General features: G+C 41.2%; 2 protein-coding genes across 2 annotated transcripts; both read right to left on the bottom strand.

Moving 5' to 3' along the window:
* Nucleotides 1–1738: 1738 nt before the first annotated feature.
* Nucleotides 1739–12929, bottom strand: LOC136183218 (golgin subfamily A member 6-like protein 6). Its single transcript, XM_065965881.1, has 6 exons — nt 12693–12929; nt 9704–9845; nt 9004–9412; nt 7670–7912; nt 7240–7562; nt 1739–7149 (listed from the first exon to the last, which is right to left on the bottom strand). Exons 2-6 carry the CDS (start codon nt 9835–9837, stop codon nt 5103–5105), a joined length of 3156 nt encoding a protein of 1051 aa, XP_065821953.1. The 5' UTR covers nt 9838–9845; nt 12693–12929; the 3' UTR covers nt 1739–5102.
* Nucleotides 12930–17596: 4667 nt separating this feature from the next.
* LOC136183219 (uncharacterized) lies at nt 17597–24296 on the bottom strand. The gene is made up of 3 exons (XM_065965896.1): nt 24164–24296; nt 23897–24054; nt 17597–20406 (listed from the first exon to the last, which is right to left on the bottom strand). Exons 2-3 carry the CDS (start codon nt 24031–24033, stop codon nt 17670–17672), a joined length of 2874 nt encoding a protein of 957 aa, XP_065821968.1. The 5' UTR covers nt 24034–24054; nt 24164–24296; the 3' UTR covers nt 17597–17669.
* Between the last annotated feature and the right edge of the window lie 1089 nt (nt 24297–25385).

The raw sequence follows: 25385 nt of genomic DNA, 5'->3' as shown, positions 1-25385 counted from the left end.
CTCTTCTGGTTTTGCAGCGGTTGCAAGGGACATCCGTCATCACCCCCCTCCTACTCGCTCCTGATAATATCCAACCACGTTCTCACATCAGCTCCTCTGGACTTTTTGCCGAAAAAAATAATAGGGGTCTGACAGGAGAAACTCTAGGTGAAATTTGAGTGAAAAATGTGGCTTTTTGCATTCACACATACAGCTCCTCCAGGAAATCACCTGAGTTTTTCAGGAGATTTCCGCATGTGTGAAAAGGGTTTTGGATAAATGAGGCATTTAGTGTGAGTATTGGTTTCAATACACAAAAGGTTAATATTAGCGATGACTTTGGTGGGATTTGTCCAAATTTCAATATATTTTATGGGTTTTAAACTCTTAAATTCCATGCATTTCCTTCAGCCTATTCAGTGTTTCTTTTTTTCATTTTTAGAAGAATATTAGATCCAGGAAGTTAGTAAATGTGTTTGAGTTTGTAGACTATAAAGCTGAGCATGCCAAGGTTTGAAAAAAATAACAAATGCAGCTAAAGTGATCTTAAATTCCTTCTTTTTTTTTTTCTTTTTTTTTAAATCTGCTTCCTTCAAATTTGCTTCTTGGAGTTAAACCAGGACTACACGCCCCCCTCATCCCAGCTCTGGTTAATCTGCCTCTGCTGTGACCACAGAGAGACAATCAGAGGTGGAAATGGATATTTTGTAATCTGCGCAGCATCACAATGCAGTCTGATCTCATGCTAATACACAGCAGGAGAGTCAGCAGCAGCAGGAGGGGGAACCTGAAGGGAACACAGCAGATAATCAGCATGAGAATGAGCTCAGAGCACAGAGGGCTCAGAGGGGAAGAGGAAGACGCAGATATATGAAGAGTGTCAGACTTTATCATTATAACAAGATGCAGACACACAGGAGCAGTCTTTATGTTCACACTTTATGTTCACAATCACACACGGCTCTCCCCTTTAGCTCAAACTTCATTTAAGCTCTGCATGTATCTGTTCCTGATTCAAGTATTATCCCCCCAAGCTGTCTGTAAGAAAACATCTTCTAACCTCTTCTGATTGGAAGCTTTAATAAGAGTGATTACTGAGGTCTGAATGAAGATTTTAGGAAGTTAAATTAAACATAGACTCTTTTTTTTTAAATGTGCAGAGACATAACAAATATTATTTTTATCCTGCAACAAACATGTCAGTGCAACGCTTAAATAACTTCTGTGTTCGCTGTAGGCTGAAAATAAACAGCTCTGTGTCTCCCTCTAGTGGCCAATTTATCAAACACACACCACATTTCAATTGGAGACCACGCAAAATGCTAAAGAAAAAACAGTTCACTGTTTAACTTTTGATTGTCCTTGAACAATTATTAAACTTTCTACTTTGGAGAGAAAAAAGTTGTCAACAACCCAAGACTTTTTTTTTTTGCCTGAATAGATTTCTGGGAAATCACGATAGCCATTTTCACACATGCACTGCTGACAATTTCTAGAGAATTTCTGGAGAACTTTATTCAACTTTTGACTAAAAAAACGCAACCTCAAAGCCCAGTTCTTCCAGGCAGCACCTACCTGCATCTTTGAATTTCATTTTGTGATTTGTCCTATAGTATAAACTGAAGTGCACTTTTTTGTGTATGCGAAATAAAAGCATTTTTTTTAAGAACAAGGGTTTATTCTTCCTCCGTCTTCTGTGCAGCATGTCCAGGAGGTTGGGAAAAATAGTCAGTGAGCTCAATTTGGTTCCAGTCTTCACAAAAGTAAGTTTGAAGGTACAACACTTGTTATTGATTTTTGATAAGTCACACGTCAAGAAGAAATATCTGAGTTTTCCCAGTTAGCTTCCCAAACACCGACAAAGACAGAATGATGAAAGGCAGATTAAAACAGAGAACACAAACAAGGATCCAAGTTGAGGTTAAAAAGGTTTTTTGTTAGACTTTGAAGTTAAGCGAGAAGTAAAATCTTTGGCCACAGTGAGTGTAGGAGAATGAGAATGACTGGTATGTATGGTCCGGTATTTTTGTAAGGGTGCACTTAATTGCTCATGAGAGTCAGGAGAGCAGGCTGGAGATGATGATGAGCTGATTGCATGCAGGTGTTCAAGAGCAGGACGCCAGCAGAGGGAGACAAAGCCCACACAAGCCCACACACACAATCCCACACACACACACACACACACACACACACACACACACAATGTTGCCGTTTCCTCTGCCTCCTGTTGTTGTACTACACTTATAACCTCATCCTGACTCCAAATATGCACCAACAATAAAGTGATATTAATCCTGCCATTATAATGGTAGAAAGAAAGACAAAACTATCAAGCCAGCATGTCCACTGTTTTTCAAATTCAGTGTCGAACAATTGGCTACCTGGCCCACAAATACCAACGAAAGTGTCACACAGAATGAGAAATTTATCATTTTTATGGTTACAAATTTTAATTGTGCAATTACAACATTTTATATTTATACATCTTTGCACAAATGCAGTGAAGATCGATCACAGTAAAGACAGCCCTTGATACATTCATACTGATCAGTGCATCATCTTTCACTTTAACATCACAGTACATGACATGTTCTCACATTTCAATTTTCCCATCAGGACAAATTTATCCTTCACATCAGGTCTCATCATTTTCATTTCCAGGTGCTTCATATTACCAGTCTGTCAGTGCATCATGTCATCATTCAGTAGTTAGGTTAAGCTCTCAGTTGTCTTTAGTTTTGAGTGAAAAAGTTATTCAACCCTCCATAAAACATAAATCTCATAATTTGTTCTTCTTGTTTGTTTTGTGTGTATTTAGTTTTTTTGGACAATGTCTTGACATCAGCTTTACATGGACAGTATTTTTCTGACAAAGTAGAAGGAAACTCTTGTGCTGCCCCTCCACAGATGGAGATCAGTGTTCTCAGAGAAGGACCTTAGACGTCAAAAATAAAAATTCAAAGGACTCCTTCACACACACAAAATCCAAAGGAAGTACTGGAGCTCACTTATCACTTATGTTTATCAAGGTGCAAAGGACTAACCTATGGACTTACTGTGTCTTACTCAGAGTCAAACAGCAAACAATTTGAAAAACCCAAAGACCCTCCCCCTCACTGTAACTGTAGTGATTTGTGTGCTCCGGTACTTTCTTTGTATTTTTCTGACATTTGGTCATTACTGTTAATCCTAGCCAACTTAAAAAACTGTTTTAAAATGAAGTTAAAGTCATGCTGAATTGTATTCATTTGGTACAAACATTAGTTTAGCATTGGAGACCAGATAGCTAATGCTGTGGATAGTTATCTTACATTAGCATGTAGACATTGTTCATGGGAATCGGCAGAATTCGGCAGAGTCAGAATGAGCTAGTCCACCAACTTGTACGTTACACCTTTTTTTATTCTCTTACCCTCATGACTAATCAATGTATGCTTAAGCTAGCTCCGTGTTATCAGCAACATGTTCCTCTCTCTGCCTTAAACTAAACATGTGTTTTGTTCGTATTCGTTTTAGCATTATGCTAGGTTAGTAGCATAGATGGCATTGACGATGGGAGCTGGGTATCACTACTGGTTGTACGATTCCTTTCTTCTGTAGTGATACAAAACAATTAACATGTTGCTTCTTTATATTGCGATACAGAAGCCAGAAGAAAAACTGTATGAACAGGAAGTGTAAACATGTTTGGTCAAAGGACTGTATGGGCTCAGTCGGCTGGGTTATTAGTAACTTTGACAACTATTCTTCTTCAACTGCATAGGAAGGAAACTGTTTTTCACAAATGTCCCTGAACAGCTTTCTACGAAATCATCATTACCGTTTTCACACATGCACTCTGGAAAATTTAGAATTACATGCATCTCACAGTGGGAGACTATATCCCCGTCGGACAGGAGTTGGGTGGGAAGTCTCCTGAGGTAAGACATGACATAAAAAAAATGACATGAAAGTGGCAGAAAAGCAGGATAGTCCGCTATCAATGACAGAATCACAAAATTAACAAAGGAGCGGAGAACATACTGGAGAACAGGAAACTGAATGCAGCGGTTGAACTACATGTATGGAGATCGTAGAGGTTGTCTGCACTGATCACAGTGAATAAACTTCACCACCCCCTCTGACTCTATCAAAGTGAATTATCCTGATGATATCCTGCTGCATTCTCACATCAGCTCACTCAGACTTAATGTGCAAATAAAGTCTGAATAAAGAGTTTGTGTCCACACGTGCAGCTCACCCCGATAACTTCAGGAGGTTTTCAGGAGTTTTTCTGCAAGTGTGAAAGCACTATATGATGCACCAAAAACTAAGTTTTGTCACTTGCGTACACTAAATAACTTAGAAAGTTGGCCAATTCCTATACTTGGACTTTTCCTTAAAGTCCCAAAAAGTTAAAAAAAAACATTACCTTGTGTGCACAACATAATTATCTTGTGTTTGCATATTAAAACGCTGCTCAGTTATGAGATTTCAAGGTGCACAGCGGCTTAAAGGTCACATATTCTCCTCCTCTTCAACCAGTTTGAATAAGTCTCAGAGATCCTCAAAACATGTGTGTGAAGTTTCTTGTTACAAATCCACACTGATCCTGTATTTGATCATGTCTATAAACCCCTCTATTTCAGCCCTGCTCAGAACAGGCTGTTTCTGTGTCTGTACCTTTAAATATGTAAATGAGCTGTGTCTGACCACGCCCCCTCTCTGGAAGGGTTTGGGTGTTTACGGTGAGAAGGCAGACTCAGAGGGCAGAACAAACACCTAGCTGTGGGAGTGTCACCCACCTGGGGGAGGGGTTACTGCCCTTTGTGATGTCATGAAGGGAAACTCTCCAAACGGCCTGTTTGAGCACACATTTTCTGAAAAGTGGAGCAAGCAGAAGACGGAGAGGATGGACTTTTCTTATCACAAGGAGGTTTGTAGATAAACTAGAGATACATATTAGAAAAACATGGTGAATAGTATTTTGCATAATATGTGACCTTTAAATTAGCATTCAGAAACTGCATTTGAGCGATGCACTTTCTCTTCACAGTTTAGGACAACAAGGCAAGCTGATCAGTCAGTTCAAACATAGAACAAGTTATTTTCAGTTCCTTTTTTCTCCCGAAGCACTTCTTAATCTACCAAAATAATTTCCTTCTTTCCTCCTCCTCCTCCTCCTCTTCCTCTTCCTCTTCCTCTTCCTCTTCCTCCTCCTCCTCCTCCTCCTCTTCTTCTTCAGTGTCCTCTTTATATTTCATCCTCCAGCTGAGAGTCCATTCATTCTTCCACATTACTTCCTTCTCCTCTTCTTCTTCTTCATGAATCAGTCTTGTGAATCTTGGACTTCGGTGCTCGGTGGAGAAATAAACCACTTTCTCTTCGGCCGGTTTCTTCCAGCGACAAATCCTCCACGACTCCTTCCAAGCACGCCACTCCTCCACCTCATCCTCTTCCTCCTCCTCTTCCTCCTCACCTGGATCTCCTGATCTGTGAGCCACCGCCACCATCCACGACTGCTTCCAGGAGGAGAAGGAGGCGTGGAGTTTGTGGAACTGCAGATGTAACGGGACGCTTGGTTTGCGTTTCTTTCCTTTCTTTTTTGCGTTTTTGTCCTCGTACTTCTCGTCTACTTTCGCGCGTTTGTCGTCTTCTGTTTTGACCTTCATCTGATCTTCAAGATCTTTTGAGTCTTCACCCTCCTCTACCTCACTATCCTCCTCATCCAATTTGTGTTTTTCATTTTCCTTTTTATCCTCCTCATCAACATCTTTATTGTCCTCTTCGTCATCTGCTTTGTTCTCCTCGTCTTCATCTTCTTCTTCATCTTCGTCTTCATCCTTCTCCTCCTCCTCTTCCTCAGCACCTTTATTATCCTCTTTATATTTATTGTCAATTTTTGACTCCTTCTCTACTTTGTCCTCCTTCTCGTCAGCTTCTTCATCTTCCTCTTTGTCCTCTTCTGTCTCCTCCTGTTCTTTGTCTAACTCTTTCTCTTTCTCTTCATCGTCCTCTTCCTTGTCTGCTTCTTCATCCTCATCCTCCTCCTCATCATCTTCTTTGTCCTTATCCTCCTGGTCCTCCTCTTTGTCATCTTCTTCATCCTCCTCCTCTAATAAAATGTGATCCTTGATTTGATCTTTTTGTTTGTCCTCCGTCTCTTCCTCTTCCTCATCAACTTCTTTGTCCTCCGCCTCCTTTTCCTCTTCATCCATCTTGCCTTTTTCCTTCTCTTCTGTGTCCTCCTCTTCATCTGTCTCTTCTGCCCCGCCCTCCTCGTCTTCCTCTTGTTCTTTCGCTGCTAATTCTTTTTCCTCCTCCTCCAAACTGTTTTGGTTCATGTTTTTGTCCTCCTTCCTCTTATGTTCTTCTTTGTACTTCTCCTCCTTTATGTGCATTTCCTCCTCCACATCTACAAACTCTTCCTCCTCCTCCTCCTCCTCCTCCTCCTCATCCTCCTTCTCACTGTTTTTGTCCTCCTCTTCCTCCTTGTTATCTTGTGTTACCATCTCCTCCTCTGCCACCTCCTGTGCTTCTTTAAACTCCTCCTCCTCCTCCTCCTCCTCCTCTTTCTCTTCCTCCTCCTCCTCATCTTCTTCCTCATTTTCCTCCTCCATATCCAAATTGTTTTCCTCCTCCTTCTCATGTCCCGCATCATAGTTGTCCTCCTTTTGTACTTCATTGTTCTCCTCCTTCCTGTTGCCTTCTTCATCCTCATCTTCCTCGTCCTCATCTACTCCTTCATCCTCCTCCTCTTCCTCCATGTCTTCCTCCTCCTCTTCATCCTTTTTGGTAATTTCTTTGTTTTCCTTGATCTTGTGTATTTCTACATCTCTCTCTTTTTTGTCCATTTTTGTGTCCTGCTTAATTTCAGCAACATCTTCCTTCTCCTCCTCCTCCTCCTCCTCCTCAGCTACTCCTTCATCCTCCTCATTGTCAACTCCCTCCACCTCCTCCTCCTCTTCTTCATCCTCCCCCTCATCTTCCTCTTCTTCCTCCTCTGTTGTGTCAGATCCAACCTCCTTAAGTGGGATCCATCGTTTGGGGGTCCTCCAGGCCTCCATCCATTCTGTCAGATCTGTGACCTCCTCATCCAGCTGTGTTGTGAGAAGGAGATTCTTGGTTTTCCGTTTAGTCGTCAGCATGGAGCAGTGTCGATGATGGGACGCCAGGGAAGCCTCACACCACCTGAGAACATAATCAGAGTTTATGTTTTTTGAGTGTCATGTTCTTAATGTGTAAAAGTAGTTTGAATTGAGTTTGAATTTGCTAACCCACCTGAACTGTTGCCCGTATCTCCAGCAGGAGCTCCAGCTCTTCTGATGCTCCTCTGCCTCCACCGGAGGAGCCGCAGAGATCAACCAGGAGTCACTCCACCCGGGCATGAACACCTCATTTATCCTTGTCATCGTCATCGTCATCGTTGGTGTGTCGGAGCTGGAGGAGCTCTCTGACAATGTCTCGTCATCATATTCATACTCTGACTCATCGTCTGTCACTTCGTCTGATTCAAACTCTGTCTCCTCGTCTTCAGTGAGGAATTCTGTTTCAAATGTGGCCTCTGAAAGTTTCCATGAATCCTCCCAGTCTGCCAATTCCTCCTGTTTGACAATCACAACATCCATTTTTTCCATCATCTTAATCAAAGGATATAGGGGTCATTTGTGTCTGTAAAACAACAAGAAAAGAACATTTAGCTCATCCTCACCTCTTCCTCTAGTCGTTGTAGTTCTTCAGTCTTGTCGCTGAGTTCTTGTTCATAATCTGGCCAGACTACATCCCATTCAGGTTTATACTGTCTGAAGGGAAAGTTCATGATCTTCCAGGTACCCGCCCAGACAGGAAGAGAGTATGTCCCCGTCTCAGCTTTACCAACACATTTTCTGTCATACAAAACGTCCCACTGGAACTGTTTCTCCTCAGGGAGCTCCAGCTGGGCGGGACTCTTCACCTGGAAACAAGAAGAATTAAAAGATGATTCACAAGTTTTAAATCCCACAGCCTTTCTAGAGAAGGTCAGGGGTTGATTCAGCTTGAGATGTATGTTGTTGAGCTGCACAGCAGGTGACAAAAAGCTCTTTTCCTTCACTCAGACATCACTGTTAGCGCTAACAGATATTTTGACCGTTGCACCATGTGTTACACATGAAGGCTGAATGGTGAGGTAAAGTGGTTTAGTCCATCTGAGGTAGTATCAGGGGACAATGTGGTAAATGATAAATGGACTTGAGCTTGTATAGTACTTTTCTAGTCTTCTGACTACTCAAAGATCTTTTATACCGCAGGTCACACCTACACATTCACACACTGATGGTAGAGGCTGCAGTGTAAAGAGTCCATCAGAAGTAACTAATCCCATTCATACACAGCCGCCCCGATGCCCCATGTGGTGTTGTGTCATGGTGGAATGGTAACATCAGAGCTGGCAGGGGGGAACAGATTTGTGGATGCAATGTGTAAGGACGGAGGTTTACTGGGGGAAGAACGTAGTTATGGCGCTGTTGCAGAATCGCACCGTGTGAAGGGCTTGTATCGAAGGTTGGTTGAATTGACCTGGTTCACTGCAGCCGTATGAACCCAAAATACACAAATTTAGCATTCATTTAACTTTACTTAACGACTGAACAGAGGCCGAAGTTATATTGTGATGCAAATTTTAAAAGATAAAAATGCATGCTTTGTAAGCTCTTTGTGCAAGATGAAAGTCCAATAACTTTAAATACAACTTCTGGAGAATTTAAACTGTAAAGGCTCATTCACCAGAGATTTCTCGATCAACTTGTAGAAACCTGTAACCTTCTTAACTTAATGCTATGCAAATATCGGGATTGACTTTTGCACTGAAACTGTAATTGTCCTGTGCAGAAGTTACAGTTATAATCATAATGGTCATTGTACAGTTTAACAATAAAAACTTAAATCTCAAAGGGACAGACTTTTGAAGACACTTTGCCCTGGAATGGACGCATCTGGGACCAAAATGTCCTCCTGAGTTTGAGTGACACAAGCTGAAGGCCTTACATGAAAAGACAGTGTCAGTACCTGTTTCCAGGAGTGATTCCATTGCTCAGCAGGAGTCGTCCACTCCTCCTCTGATGGATACTCCTTGGCTTTGTACTCTCTGTTCAGCTCTATAGTTGTGAATCCTAGGATTTTGGCTTTCAGCTCCGCAGCCTTCAGGTAAAGATACTTTGGAGGCTTCAGACTCATCCAGGAATCTTTCCAGCAAATCCGGAACACGTCCACCACCACTTTTCGTTTTTGCCCTTTTGGTTTGGGCGAAGCTTCTTTCTTTGGAGGAGGTAGGGGAGGGGGAGGCTCAGCTTTGGGTTTGGGGGGGACGACTTTGAATTTGATTTTTGGCTTATTGTCTTCATTCTCGCCACTGGTGACCTTCTTGAATTCTCCATCGGCAACAAGCGACCAGTGATAGTTCCACTTTGAGCCCGCTCTGCAGATTTAAGAACGAAACAAACGTAAATCTACTGAAGTCAGACTGAGAGGACGCTTTGAAACAAAGCTCTAACGAAAATCAAATCCAACTAGACGTGGAATAAAACTGTGTGGGATGTAACTTCTTGAGTCTTATTAATATTACTTTCTCACATTCTTACTTTAAAGTCAATAATGTAATTCAGTAAATACCCCAAAACCTTTCACTGAATTAATCTCCATGTCCGAAGTAAACTGTGAAATGAATTTAAAGATCCTTTCTATAGATTGGCTCTGAAATGATTCTTACATTTTGTTGGAACTTTTTTTCTTCCAGTCAGCCTCCTGTTTGTTCTGATCCGCTACATTCTGAGCGATCTTCTCCCATTGGTCCCTCAGCGGCCCGTTACTAAACGCCCTCCCCTCCTGCTTCTTTGACAACATCCTGTCGCCTAGGAGACGTGAAAACAACAAAGCATTGAAGAAAAGAAACATGCATTTGTGCATTTGCATCGACAAAGTACACACACACTACAACAAATCAAGGGTCTGTTGATGCCTGTCAGTTAGCATCATCACAGAAAGATAGTCAAGTATTATTTCTCTCACAGGTTTGTTTGTTTATTTCACAACAGAAGAAGCGTCTACTTTTGGACACACCTTTTGGTTTTCCATCTCTGCAAAGCTGCAACTAATTATTCTCTCATTATTCTAATTATTCTGTTGGAACATCTAGATGATCCCAAGAAATATCCTCTGGAGAAATATAAATAAAAGTCTCTTCTGTCAGAGTTATTCTGTTTCCACAATAATTTGGAGTTTGTCAGAGGAAACGCAAAATAATCTCCAATGCCCCCATGTTGGCTCATTAATACCTTGAAGAGTGAATTATACACCAGGGCCGTTATACCGCTGAAGAGGACTACATTTTGGAGGAGACTTTATGATAGCCAAATCAACAGGCACCATTAAAAAAACCAAATCATGGAGTTTGTCCAACACCTTACTAACCTTTTCACATAATAGCACTCCTGACAATTTGTAGGACTGAAATCCTTCTGATCTGTTTGTTCACACATGCACCTCACAGTGGGAGACTATCCCTGTCATAACTGTGCTGAAAAAATCATTTTCTAAAGGTTTATTTTTAGGCCCTTTTTCACACCTTTACCACAGGACAGTGGACAGAGACAGAAATGAGGAAGAGAGAAAAAGTGGGGAAAGACATGGGGGAAAGGAGCCACAGGTCAGATCCGAACCTGGGCCGCCCCCCTTTAGGACTCCTGCCTCTGTACATGGGGCACGCACACCAACCACCAGGCCACCAGCGCCTTGATAAACAATATTTTGAGTTTTTAAAAAGACCGCCTGTGTGTAACATGAAGCTCACACATTTTAATCCCCTGTCTGTCTGCAGGATCCTCTGCAGGATTTAACAGAGTCTGGGTTGATAAATGAGGCTGACTTAATGATAAGCTAAAATAGGGAGGTGAGCTCAGGCTCCCCCACACATGATGATATTAAAAAAGTCCCCAAAGAAAACTGCAGAGACAGTGACCTCTCCCTCTGAAGATTCTTAACAATCCATAAGTACAGAAGGCTTGAAAGTGAACCAAGCAAGCGAGTATGTTCTCTGCTGTAGAGATAGGAAAGATTTTTAACAATATCACACAGAGACGTTAATGTCCAGACTAAAACAGCGTTATCAGCTGTGAGAAGTCGGAAACTTGCACAATGTCCTCCTAAAATAGAAGTTTCCTTCGGGATGTGTGCTTGCTTCTCTCTATTGTCCCCATACATTCTCGACATGACCACATTCTCACTCCCAGCTCGTATATACGACAGCTCAAGGCTTCAAAATTTAGCGCTGTAGGAACCGTTGTAGAGAACTATTTGGACACCTCTTTTTAGTGTGTATATTTGGCTTTTACCCAGAACTTAATTGTAGAAATTGACTCATCATAAAGTTCTACAATTCTGCAATTCACAAATTTTACATCAGAGAGTGAGTACAACACAAGCGAGGATCTAGAGAGGAGGAGACAACTGCACCTATAGCATTCACACTGATTTGCTTTATGGCGTAACTATCATGGTTAAAGGTTGCCATTGGTGCTTTCACACATGCTCAACATCCCCTGACTTTTTCAAGACATGCAACAGTGTGTGAATTTTTTCACTACGACTTGACTGGGAGTCTTTCCTGCCAGCCCCCTAAAACATTTTCTGCATGGAGTCAGGGTGAGATGAAAGCAGTGGGGATTTTTGAGTCTGTCTGGGCCTTAGGAAAAAATTCACAGGGGGCCTCTCCAACCAGCATTCATAAATACTATCATTAATAACCTGACACTGACAAAAAAAAATTCTAAATATAAGCAGAAGTTAGTGTGGGTTTTACTGCTGTCATTGAAAACTTTGAACATTTTGAGCCACTGCTTTTTAAAGTTTGTCAGTCCTCAGGCCCCCATATAAGCCAGGGGCCCCAAGCAGTATCCTGCCTTGCCAGTTGACAAGAAGCGCCTCTTCATGATGTAGGAACACAGCAGGAAATATTCAGGGAAAATAATCAACGTTGAGCTGGAGGGGTTGATAATGTTTGTATCCTGGGACTGGTGCTCAGACATAGACTGCGCACATCTGGTACAATCTTCACACACTTAATCAAACTGCGTCATCATATTTAAGGTTTGCCAGTATTATGTTCTTTCAGCTCTCTGGTTGATACCGTGAATATGTCAAACTATACCTAGCACTGATAGCACTGACTTGGATATATAAGCAGAAATTGTCATAATTGCGACAAACTCTTCACCTTCCAGGTCCTTCTTTTTATGTCCACGTCTTGCCTCCAGGTTCCCCCACCCGCCCCCCCCACCCATCTGACAGAGATAGTCTCCTGCTGTGAGGTTCATGTGTGAACACACAGGTTAGCAACTTCTCAATAACAGGTACGTTAATTACAAATTCTCTACTACTATCAAGTTAGCAGTAGGCTCTCTTTTCATCTGGTTTCATGCATTCTGACTTCCCACACACAACATTTTTCTCCTCTGTTGAAGTTAAACTTGGAAAACACACTTTTTATACCACTAACATTGTTGACTACGCTGCCTTTGTCTGCCCTGACCTTGCAAATTATATAGGACCTCCTGTTAGCCTATAGCCTTAGCTTAAGTGACACAAAGACTGCTAAGTCAGCTCAATAAAATACTCATTCAAACCACAAAACCTCTCTGAAATATAAGACTTAACTTTTTAAATATACACTTTGTTAAACGAGTTAACTTCTCCTGACTTACCTTGTGTCTTTCTGACTCTCTCAAAGACTGCCTGTGTGTCTGTTTACATCCAATAACATGAAGGTGAACCACAGTGTCTGTGACTTCCTCTGGACAAGTCAGTCTCTTATCTTTATATGATTCAAGAAGGAACCAGTCTGTGTCTCTGCCTGTCTTCTGACTCTGTCTGTCTGTCTGTCTTGGGTCTGTTTGTGCAGTTAAATTCTAGACAGCTTACACAGTCTGTCGTGTATGTCTGCTCTGTGGTGAACAGGCTTCCCTCTTTGCTATTTTTACATCATACGTTAACGGATCCAGAGCTGCAGCTCTAAATTTAGTGTCAACTGAGGCAACGAGGGGAGCAGCCAGCAGCAGCCTGGTAATGCAGAGAAGATTCTTTAATTAAATAAAACACTTATGTGTAATCGATCTTTAATCAACAGGTGCGAAAATAAAAAAACAAACAAGACAGGTCTTAGCATGTCTGAGCCAATCAGAAATCAGGGCTGTGTGCTAAAACACAGACACCTCCCCCTGCTGGAGAGCTGCCAAGCATTGTGAGGACTGTCAGGCAGCTCTCGGTTTAGAGTTTCAAGGTTCCTGCAACCCACACACTTTAAGTGCAACGTCACACATGCATACATTTAACGTTGTAAAGTATGAATGGGTTAATGTCCATTCTGTAGAAGAATAAAACATTTCCTTCCTATGGTAAACATCTTCGCTTCAGGTTGAGGTCACCTATGTTGAACCTTGACCAGCGCTGCTGCTGGCTCAACCAGTAGCAAAAAGGAATGTGTTTGGAGTGTGTTTGACCACAAACCAGTTATCTGATACATAAGACGCTTCTGCAGGCAGTGGGATGGGTGACTGTTCCTGACTGCTCGGATGTAAATAAAACTCTTCTTGTTGAGTCATTGGTCTAGAAATTGAACAAGTGTGTAAGAAAGGTAACTTAGCTTGTAGAGCGTGTGCAATCTGTTCAGAGGTTCTCACTGGACCAAATGTCTACAAACAATTATTTTATTTAAATCAAACCTTCTATTACAACTCTAAAGCTCTATTCACACATGAGCTGCACTACCTTGAAATGTTCACAATATTTGGAGGTTGGCTGCATGAGTGAATGCAAACGGTCAAATTTTACATTCCGACTTTATCTCAAAGTTAACATCAGCTTAACTTGATTTGACTAACTGAGAGTACGGACAATGTCACAAAACTCAGAGCCAGGTTGTCCTTATTATTATTTTAAAGTCTCCATGAAACAGAACTTTTAGAGTATCTAACTGCTGAGTCATGATGTATGTCTGACTGAAATGGGTTAGAACCAATCACAAGACAGAAGGCGGGACATAACGTTGATTAGAATGAATTTCGATCATCAGCTTCAACAAAGCTTTTTAGTTGGTTGAAAAATGAGTAAACGCCCCTGAGTGCAGGACGAGTCTTCAGACATTTGAAACATTTCGGTTTTTTAAGTTTTATTTTTGGGCCCTCTGCCTTCATGAGAGAGGAGAGCTGAACAGGGACATGAAAAGTTGAAAGGAGAGAGTGGGGGATGACATGCAGCAAAGGGCCGAGGTCGGATTTAAACCCACAAGAATTATAGCCCTTGTTCATGGGGCCTGCTGAATAACCGCTAGGCCATGCAGTGCAACTAAAATACAGTTATTTTGATGTAAAAATACTCACATAATGCTTCATGGAAATATACAGTATTTGGCAGATAAATTAACATTAACACAGGAAGGCTGGATTTAAACAGGACTTTAAAATAAAGATTGCAGCTCTTATTTTTCAGCCTCTATTTTCCTCCTCACTCTGTGGGATATGTCTTCACAACTATTTATGACCATTGACGTCCAGCTGAGGACAAATAAAGCTTGTAAACAAGTATTTCTTCACAACCAAGAGACATGATATATGAAGCCTCAGTGCAGCGTGACTAAGCAGGATAAACTGTTTTTGTAAATCCCCTGATGTGTCCATGCAGGACACACCCTAACCCTAACCCGGCTGATTTCACCTTGACCAATGACGCAAGACCACACCACCAACACCAACACTGTCCAACTTATGAGTTTCTTTTCTGTTCTTATGACTTAAGGTGCCTTGAGTGTGTGCAGGAAAACAGACTTCTAACAGATATCTCAATCCTTCTAGTAGACATCGCCTTTCATCTCCAAATCCAACCGACCTTCTTAAACTGCAACTCAGTCTGTAATCCAAGGGAACACCCAGAATAGGAAGTCTTGGCCGGAGGTCCTTAATCACAAACTGCTGGCTAAACCTGAAGCCCTAAAAGTTGTCTTTAACATCACCAGACAATAATAGAAGTGTTCTGAGAATGGGTTTTACTAACCCATATCTTACAGTCATGAATAATAGCTTTTATCATGGGAGTGAATTTCTTTTCTTTTTGGGGGGGCAGTCAGCAGAAGTTTCTGATGAATGTATTTTACTACTAAGTTTAATGAAAGTATAAATGTGCCTGTAATAGTTAAATCATGAGTATGACTGGTACAGTGGAGACAAAAAATTGACTTGGCTGGTGGTCATGGAAAGAAGAAACATAGGACTTAAAGGTCCCATATTATGCTTTTTCTGGTTTTATATGCTCTTTAGTGTGTTTTCCATGTGTCCTGTGCATGTTTAGGCACATCTATTTGCAAAAATTCAAAGTCCGCGGAAACGCGGCTTCTCCTACGTCCTCCTGTTAGCTGTAGCATTAGCTGCATGTAACGCTCGGTTCGAGCCCCTCTCGATAAAAATTTGTCAGTCCAACGTCATTGTCAGTGTGATATCACTGATCTAAGCCCATTGGCTCGTTGGCAAGCCCAGCAGCTCATGTTGCACGCCCGTTAACTTCTGTAGCACGCCCACGATATGCTGTAGCCTGCGGTAGCACAGTAGTGCCAAGGTGCTAATGTTTTTGCTCCCCTCGGACGGAGCCAGTGGCTGCATTCCCAATATGGTAAAATATGGTAAAATTTCCGAGAACCGTGCTGAGCGACTGACCAATTACGGCAGAGCCAACAGGCCGACCAATCAGATCAGACTTGGGACTCTGAACGTGGGCACTTCAGAGCCTTAGAGAGAGAGTCTGAAGCGAGCCGGTGCATGGAGCGGCAGTTCATGAAAACAGACACTTTTTTCAAACTTTATCTATTGTGAACATACTTTAGTAGGTACATAGATTAAATATATGAACCCCAAAAAGGGCATAATATGGGCTCTTTAAAACTACAAGATGAATTTCAGGCTCGGCCCAGAAGTCAAAGTTGAATTGCCATCCAAATGCAATCCTGGAACCCATCAGTGACAAGGCAACCATTTTTGGAAAGATGGCTAACTATACTTGGTAATTCTAGCGTAGCCAGCATTTAGGGATAAATGAGTTGCAGCCAAGATTCCCTTTGACTTTGTTTACAGTCCAGTTTGCAACTTGAAAAGTGACTGTGTCAAAACAGATCAAAAGAGAAACACACTCGCCCCTTCAGATATGCCTGTAATAGAGATAACACTGTCAGAATACCGCCACTGATAACCGGGACGTCATTACGGTGGATTGCATTCTGTCTGCCTTTTGCTCTCTATATGGACTGTTTTCCTGCATATGTAAGAGCTGACTGATGGTCAATTACTACTCTGACCCTAACACAGGTTGAAACCAAACCACTTAACATCCCAGAATCAAGTCCCCTAATCTGTATACAGATTCTACCTTTTATTAGAGATTAGACTTAGTTCCTTCTTAACACCTATCAAAGCAAGACACCTGTTACTGGTGGGTTATTTTTCATGGGTAATTTTTCTCTGAGGTCACAGAGCAGCAGGAGACGCCTCCACCTGTAACAGGATCCTCTGGTCATCTTGTTGCTGATGGAAGAAAACTGCAGTTGCTCATTTGAGCTGCAGACCAGGCAGGTCTCAACCGGCCTTTAGTGCCATTACTACAACAAGCACTCTGAGTTTAAACTTCAAGGACCCATTGTGGGAATTATATGAGGTACTAATGAGTAAAATGAAGCTCAGATAAACATCTTTCTAATAAATCAGCAATTTATGAAATGTAACTCCAGCACCGTCAACAATGTCTATATTTGAACCCTTTTCCTGCTTTCCTCCAAACTGAAACAGTTAAAAGGTTTTTGTTGTTGTCTTGGAATGTCTCTTTAGATATGATCGCCTCATCGTCCCCAGCATAGACACACTCCTGAATATAATCAACATATAGGTTTATGTCCCAACCATCCCTTTGAAACCATTCAGCTTCGTCTCGATTAATCAAGGTTTTTCCTTAAAGTTTCCCAGTAGATATAACAGTCAATTTTGCATCAGCTTCACTTTGAAAACGGTGCCTGTGCTCACAGCAAATAGGCTAAAAGTCTTGCAAGTTAAACTGTATTTAAAGTGAAGTAGGAGTTTTTTCAATTCTCTTCAAAGCAGTAAATATTCTGTAGCTTCCTAGTAACACCATCTAGTGGACATATAAGGAGCTGCCGGTGATTACACTTGGCTCTGACTGCACCTCTTACTGTACTTCCTCATACTGATTCATAAAACCTTGCTTGTAGTGAAGGACATACCTTGATGTCATCCATCTGTGTATGTAAATCTTTGTAAATCATTTATCTGAGATTTTGTGGAACAGCTTCCAAAAATGCAATCTGCAATGCTGCAGGAAATGAATAACTGACAGGTAAAACAGGTAATTTAAAATGAATAGAAAATACTAAATATTTGCACCATGTTCAAAAGGCTTTAACCACTATGTTACAAACTGTTGATCTCAAGTTTTAGCTATGACTTACAAAGGTCAAATTTTGTTTTAAAATATTTCTGTCCTTACATTGTTTTATTTCACACATTTTCAGATATGTTTGTTTTGTGTTATGTGCAAAAATGTACGCAGCAAATGGTGATGTTTTTTAATCCTTTAATAAAAAAAAAAACCAGTGAGAGACAATACATTCACCAGACTGCACATGCTTTCTATCTTGTCTTGTGGCCGTTCATCGGTTGGTACGGTGGAATGAGGAATTTCCAAGAATCATTCCAACCTTTGAGGGACTTCACAGGTGTTTTCAAACTACCAGGTTTTACCAAAAACCTCCAAGATTCTGCCCACTCTTCAAGCATCTTGTCATTGTTTTCATCTGTCATTTTAGGCATGTTCTTTGAAGCGGGTCCTCTCTTGGGTCGCGGTTGGGTTTTACCTAACAGGTGACATCCGGCCCACTTCTTGTCTCCTTGCTTCTCCTTCTCAATGTTGGAATACAAATGCTTCCTTGTGCTGATATGTTTGGTTACAATCACCATAGGGTCAACAGTTACCTTAGACTTTGTTTTGTCTTTGCTCTGAGCACTGGCACCTTGAAGGAACCTATGAGAAGGTCCCCACTGACTGAAGTTTGCAGGGTTGTTGCTGAACATGGGGTTGATTTTGTTTTGAGTGTTCATTTCTCTAAACCACATAACCGTATAACAAGAGGTGTTGGGAGAGGACTCCACCCAGGGTTGCTCCACTTGGGGCATGGGGTTGGCAATCCTGAAAGACCTTCCCCATTTTGACCCATGGCCATTTGTGGTGCCGTGGTGCTGCTGAATATTGCTGCTCAAGGTTTTCTCAGTTGCACCTGAAGATCCAGAGATACTTGGTGTTTGGCTCAGAAGTGGACTCGCTTTCCATGAAGCATTCCACTCTTTCTCTGGATATTGTTCCCTGAACAGCTTGGTGTCAAAAGATCGGCTAATTTTTGCTTGGGCTCTCTGCATGGACATCCAATCTCTCTGGGGTTGGATCTCCATTAACGCATCCAGGCGGTTCTCTCTGGGCACCTGCTCAGTCCAACGGTCTGTGTGGAATACAGACCACTGCCACGAATCCCTCCATTGAGTTAAAGAGGGCCTGTCTTGGCGGAACTGAGTTTCTGAGACCATCCAAGCCTCCTGCCAGTCAGAAACTGACCTTCTGTACCTTCTCTGATTCCATGAGTTGTCAGGATTGTTGGAAGACACACTTGAACTTCCTTGGCTTGTTTGTGGCCTGACTTCACCAGGTTGTGATTGGCGTTGGCGCCTTGAGAACCTCCAAGATTGTTCCCATGTTCGCTCTGAAGTTGGGCCGTTCTTCGGGAGTTCTACAGGAGCAAAGTGGTTCAACTCTCTTGCACGATCTACTCTGACTTGGGGCGCTGTGGTCCAACCCTGTTGCCAAGCTTCAGGCTCCTGACGCAGGGGCTGGCAGGTGAATTTCCATGAGTTTGTCCACTCTGAGGCAGCAGGCGTATTGTCCCCTCCCCTCTCAGCTCCTCTGAAAGGACTGGAAGGATCAGGCCTGTATCTTCTTCTCTCCATCCTCATTCTGTGTTTCACTGACTTGAAGGAGTCCTTCCATTCTGAGGTGGACGAGTCATTTCCCAGGTGTTTCAAACGAAGCAGCTGAGATTGGGCAAACTCTCTCCTTGGGTGATAAATCGTGCTATGTTTCAGTTGCTCATAACGTGGGTCAACGTTCCCTGATGTTGAAGAATTCCCCTTTGTCTTACTCTCCACCTTCTGAGCCTCGGAAGTAGTTACCTGTGAGAGCTTCAGCACTTTTTCTAATTCTTCACATGGCTTTGAGTTGTTTTTTGTCACCTGCCATGACTTGGTCCATTCAGCGAGTGCCTCAAATTCCTCCCAGAGCTGCATGTTAAGATTTTTGTTCTTCTGCTCATGAGGCACAACGATGACTTTGTGGTGGTTTGACTCTCTTTGCTGGTCGTTATGATCATAGGTATCACCTTGTTTTGTAGAGGAATTCTTGTGGTTGTTGAAGACCGTCATGGCTGCTCTCCAAGAATCAACCCAAGCTGAACTGAGTGATTTTGTATTTTGGGACGTCTTGACGTTGTTGCGGCCAAGATGGTTGGCAAGCTTCCAATTCTCCAACATGGAGCTCATTTCATTATTGTTATTCTGCTTTGACTTATTCGTTAGACCATTATTTGGAGCAGTGAAGTTATCCTGCTGAGTTCCTGGCTTGGTGGACATCCATGACTTGTTCCACTCTGATGAACACAATTCTTCGTTGTATTGCTGAGTCTCCTCCAACAAGTTGAACAATCTAGATTTGGCTAAATTCTCTCCATCCTCGGATGATGTATCCTTATTGGTTTTGTCAGATTTTCTCCAGGAGACCTGCCACTCCTCAGCGGGAAGACTCAAGTCTAGTTCTTGAGATTCCACCATCCTTGTCTCAAATTTCTCCCAGAAATGGAGGATGTTAGGATCCATCATGTTGGGCCCATTCTTCCAAGGCATCCCTGCTTTGGTGTAAGGCTGCTGGGTAGCAAACATCCAGCAGTGGCCCCAATCTGATCTAGCTTCAGTGCCTTCTACTGGTAGTGGCAAGGCCTTGTTGTACTTCCATGACTTCCCCCACACCATAGAAGAGGGTTGAGTTTGGTTGATGAACAAGAGCAACTGGAGCTTCATAAGGCCCTTTTCTGGCAGCTTTTTATCCTTTTTGGTGGTACTTGGAGTGGAGAGGCCTCTGCTCTGAACTCCTGGTCTTCCAAGTGGACCTGAACCTACCCCACGTGGAACAGGAGGAGGAGCCTGAGCTTTCTTGGTCTTCCAGACATTGTTCTCATCTACCTTATCCTCAACCGGTTTAGGTTTCCTCTCTGGCCTTTTGTAGTTTCCTAGTCTTGCACCCAATCGATTTGCCCAATCTTTGTTGATTCTGTTAAAAAATGTACAAAGAAAAAAGGTTTCATAGCTCTCAGAAACTTAAAGCAAGTACATGAACAACTGACATGGGTTGACAAGCACTTTCAAAAGCTGGGGGAGAAAAAGTTAAATTCAAAGGGTGATTTGATTCTTGCATTAAATGGCATACATTTTTAACATTTCTTAAAATTAGGATTACAGAATCCAGTTTTGACTGAAGGAGAAATTATGTGACAATCTCAGATCTTATTACTGATCGGAGTATGGTTGCATTACATGCTAAAACTGCATGCTAAATGCATTAGCATCATGGTAACTTTCATATTAGAGTTCTTGGTTATTGAGATGCCCAGCTAAATGGATGGACGTGCATTGCCCTCTTGTGTTAAGTTTGTACATTACAGTAATAGAGGTGTAGTCTGTTGCTGGGTAACAGTATGTGCGATGTATTTATATCCACACAGAAAGTCCAAACGTGTGAGGAGAGAGGTATATATAACTGCTCTGTTTATATTTAGCTCTGTGGGGACACTTAGAGCAGGATGAGATAATGTTACACCAAAAGAAATACACACTGACAAACTGTTATTTATATGCAGATGACATATTAGTCTACTCATTATTAAATCAAGCAAGAGTGAGATACATTACAACATTATGTACTTGAGTATAAGAGAGAACTGCTACAAAAAAAATATCTTGTGCTTTTTAGAGGTTTAACTCGTGGATTATGGAAGCGATTAGTGATCAAAATTCAAATGATAAAGCTAATTTGAAAATTCAAACGCATTAACAGAAATGCTTTTTAATTTTCAGAATATGAGTGTATTATTTGACTCAAAAATAAAATGATGATTAATTTATCTAATTTGAATTTTAGTTTTCAACTTCAAAAATGCACATTCTTTGACTAAATTAAAATGAGGAAGAAAATTACATTTGCTTTATCATTTTCAAAAAATGCCCCGCTACATCTGTATCATAATTCAAATGAAAAATCAAATTTTAAAATGAAAATACAGGAACAGAAACACTTTTTAATTTTCAGATTATAGGTACATTATTTGACCTATATTTAAAATGAATATTCAGTCATCCAGTTTGCATTATACTTTTACTCTCTATGTATGCATATTGTATGACATCATTCAAATGAAAACGAAAAGGTCTTTAGCTTTTCGTTTTCAAACTTGCCGTGCTAAAAAGTGATCATAATTCAAACCAACTCTAAAACGAAATGACAAAGTGGACGGCGCAGGAAAGTGACGTCAGACTCCAGCTCCCAGGCAGGCTAATGTAATATTTACAGTCTATGAGGCGAGCGGGCAGAACGTGCAGTACAATAGGTGGCAGGTTGAATCGGGGAGCAATCTCCTCCATAGTGGATTGACATGGCAACCGTAAGTAAAAAAGCCCATAAAGCTTTGTATTCTTGCTTATTTTTCCCGCAGAAATATTCATAACAAAAATTTTACTCATATTTTTAATCATGCAAGTTAAAGAAATAACTTTATTAAGTGTTTGAGAATAAAAATACATTTGCTTAAAATGTATATCAAAGATTATTTTCAACCTTATCTGACATAAATTAGAGATAGTAATATTAAGGCATGTGGCCTATCTGCTTGATTTTTGGTTTTACAAATGATTAGCAGATTTAAAAAAAATCTGATTCTGCAATCTGTAGAACAGATTATAGACCAAAGATTACAGATGAAAGATTATTCATGTACAGATTTCTGATCGTAAACCTTGTACTGTATCTGCTGTGTGATTCGACCCATAGCCAGTCGGTCTACCCTGAGCTTCCCTCCCCCTGGTGTTCGGTGTCGACTGTAAAATCATTATTTGTGACACTATGTTCAACCATTCCTAACACCTGACACATAATCCATTTAGGTACATGTTGCTACTGTCTGAGCACTGGTGTCAGCTTTAACTGCTTACCTTTCAGCACACTGACTGATCACATTACTCTCAAGAGAAAACCTTCAGTTCCAACTCTCGGGATGGTTGAATTTGATTTATTTGCAGGATAAAGTGATGCATGAGAAAAGTCAATTTATATCTTGATATTAGGCCAAATTTTAGACTTAGGAAATTAAGTGAAAACTTTTGTTAGTCCATTGTTCCTGTTCAGAGCCTCCCTTTACACTCCCGGAGTTTAATAATATTCCTGTACTGACTGCTTGCTTAATTTCTGCCTCTGCGTTTCCTTGATGACTAAACATTGTTCTGACCTTACCCGGTCTACATGTTAGTCCAGCATTTCCATTCACAAGAATCTTAAATATCACAATCTTTTCAGTTGCCTGTTTTGCTAGTTTAATCTAAAAACTTGTGCAATAATTCAACAGTTCTGCAGTCAGCCTTTTCTTCATAGAGGTGTTAATATTCGCTTTTCTGGTAACAGGTACTCAGAGAAATGTTGATTCACATTTTGGGTAAGTTCTTCATTGTAATAAAAAATATGTAATGCATTACATTTTAGCCAACAGGAAGCAGCCATTGCAAAACTACAAGCTGTTAAAAAAAGTGATCTCAGGAGTATCAAAATAAAACCGCTAATTCTATGAATCTTAAATGCACCAACTTTTCATGCTCTAAAAGATATTTTATCTAATTTAAAGCCTTAAAGGACTTTGCCCTCTTAATAGATCACAGACTCCTCCCCAACATATTGAACACTCCTCCAAATGTTAGACCTGCTGACTCAGTGGATAGTTTTACTAAACACCTTAAAGCACATCTTTTTACCTTTTGCAAACTGCAAATATGTTTGAAAGAAACTATGTTATACTGAGTGCTAATTGTTGGGGAATTCATCAGCTCTGAAGTTTCTTAATATGCACTAAAGGTGGAAATACTACACTAATACATTAGCAATAATTGAAAAAACATTAGAATTTGGCGGCATCTGAAACTGCATCCTGAAAAATGTCCCTGCAACCTTAAACCAAAGGTTAACGCTGTTACCTGACAGTAAGGGAGGTTTCACTGTTGAGGTGTTAGATTGGCATGCATTGGTTTCTGCAAGGTGTAGTTTTAAAACATAACTTCATGACAATGGCTCTGGCATTCAGTTTCCAGATCATCGGTTTAACTTTTTTGAAGATCAAATAAGGAAGTTTAGATTTGTCTTGCGTAAGTGAACGATGCAATAACGGGTTTGTGTCAGAGCATCTTTGTGTCTCAGGTCTACCAGGCAGAACAACCAATGTCACAACGTTCCCTTTCAATCTATCACAACTAACGGCTTCTACTTTTATCTGGTAAAAATCTAAGTGCAAAAACAATTTTGAAAAAAAATTAAATTTGCTGTCATAAAGACCAGGAAGTGAATTTGATCACGTTGTCTTGGACCTGCAGGCAGCCTGTGCACACTCAGACAGACTGAAATATTTTGTGCTGCTTTCGGTGGATTGCTGCCAAACAGAATTTCATGCAATGATCATAAAGTTTCTATTCGAGCTGTTTGATTTTGAAATGGTTTGAGTCCTTACGTGATCAGAGCACTCTTCTCTATCCGCTCATGCTCCATCTGCATCTTCTGGTCATATTCCCTCTCTCTGATCTCCCAGACGTTCCTCATGATGGAGGCGTCGCAGCCCACCACCTCAACATTCCTCTCATTCGACATCTTCAAACTTCTTAAAACTCCCTGCAAACACACACAAAGAAAAAGAAGCATTTAAATTGTATGTCTACGTTGTTTCTCTTTTGCTAATATTTGTGTTTTTCTGGATCCTGAAGACAAGGAGGTGATGTACCTTGTAGCAGTGATCATCTGTGTTTGAGGCTGCAGACAGCTCTGCTCCTATATATCGTCACTGAAGGAGTCTTTGCCCTGCTGATGGACATCTGAGGGGCAAGCCTAACTAAAAATACAACACCCTCCAACAGACACACATGCACAGAAGATGCCCTGCCTTCTACAGACACATGACGCCAACATTAGGGTCAGTGCCGGCTCCTATATGTGATGTGTGTTTTGGTATCTATGTGAACAGATGCTGTGTCTCTGTGCCAAGTAGGACATGTTCCTGGATAAATGTTTCACATTGCACTCCTGAACCTACATTTCAACAAGTCAATCACAGCCCTCATGAGTCTGTATTAATGTATGGAAGCCCTAAAAGGACATGCAGCCATGCATTTTATTTTACTCTGTTTCCCCGTGACAACGAGTGAATTTAAAAAAACTTTAACTCATTTATGTCCTTATCTCGGGATATCAGAGTGTTACATTTAGTCATCTTGAGAAATTAACCTGTTATCACGGGAAAACTGGTTCTTCAGGTCATGGGAAAAAAAGGAACTGGACCCAACTACAGATTAAACAAAAAGGATTTAATAAAACAAAAAGTTCAAAAGACAAAAGCATAAGCATTTACTCCATCTTCAGCGAAAGTCCCAAAAAATCCACAAATGGCAAAACAAATCACAGGGAGGCACAGGAAAACTCCACATGAGGATCAAACACAGGAACACAGGGAGGATGACGTGTGAACTGACAACAAAAATTAACGCTGAGGTCGTCAGACACAGGTGAAGACAATCAGCTGGCTGTCCTCGCCTGTGTCTTGTTGGTCTCACCGGTGTTTGATTACCCCAGTGTCTAGTCTCTGGCCCTTTTCAAAAAGCCACAGCTCAGTATGCAGTGCAGACTTTTCAGTAGACTGAACCCTCGTGGTCTTTCAGTGAGCTTTTTTTGGGTCCACCTCAGTAGACTGAACATTTCAGCATGGATACTAACTTACGGGTTTTATACAGTATGGTCTGGATGCGTCCTTTCAGGAAATTAGTTGTATTTTAACACAGATAATGCTTTGCAAAATTAAATTTAAAACGCCACTTCACCTGCGCCTCCAAGTAAAAACAAACAAGGATGGATGCGGCCGGTTCGGGCAACGCACCTTTCAAATGTTAAGTGTTTACATGCAATGTGAAGTTTTGTATTATTTACTGAGCCATCAAGCATATCACATCTGA

Source organism: Labrus bergylta, chromosome 17 (genome assembly GCF_963930695.1).
Source record: "Labrus bergylta chromosome 17, fLabBer1.1, whole genome shotgun sequence".
Lineage (NCBI taxonomy): Eukaryota > Metazoa > Chordata > Actinopteri > Labriformes > Labridae > Labrus > Labrus bergylta.
The sequence above is the reverse complement of the archived record's forward strand: the minus strand, read 5'-3'. Positions and strand labels throughout refer to the sequence as shown.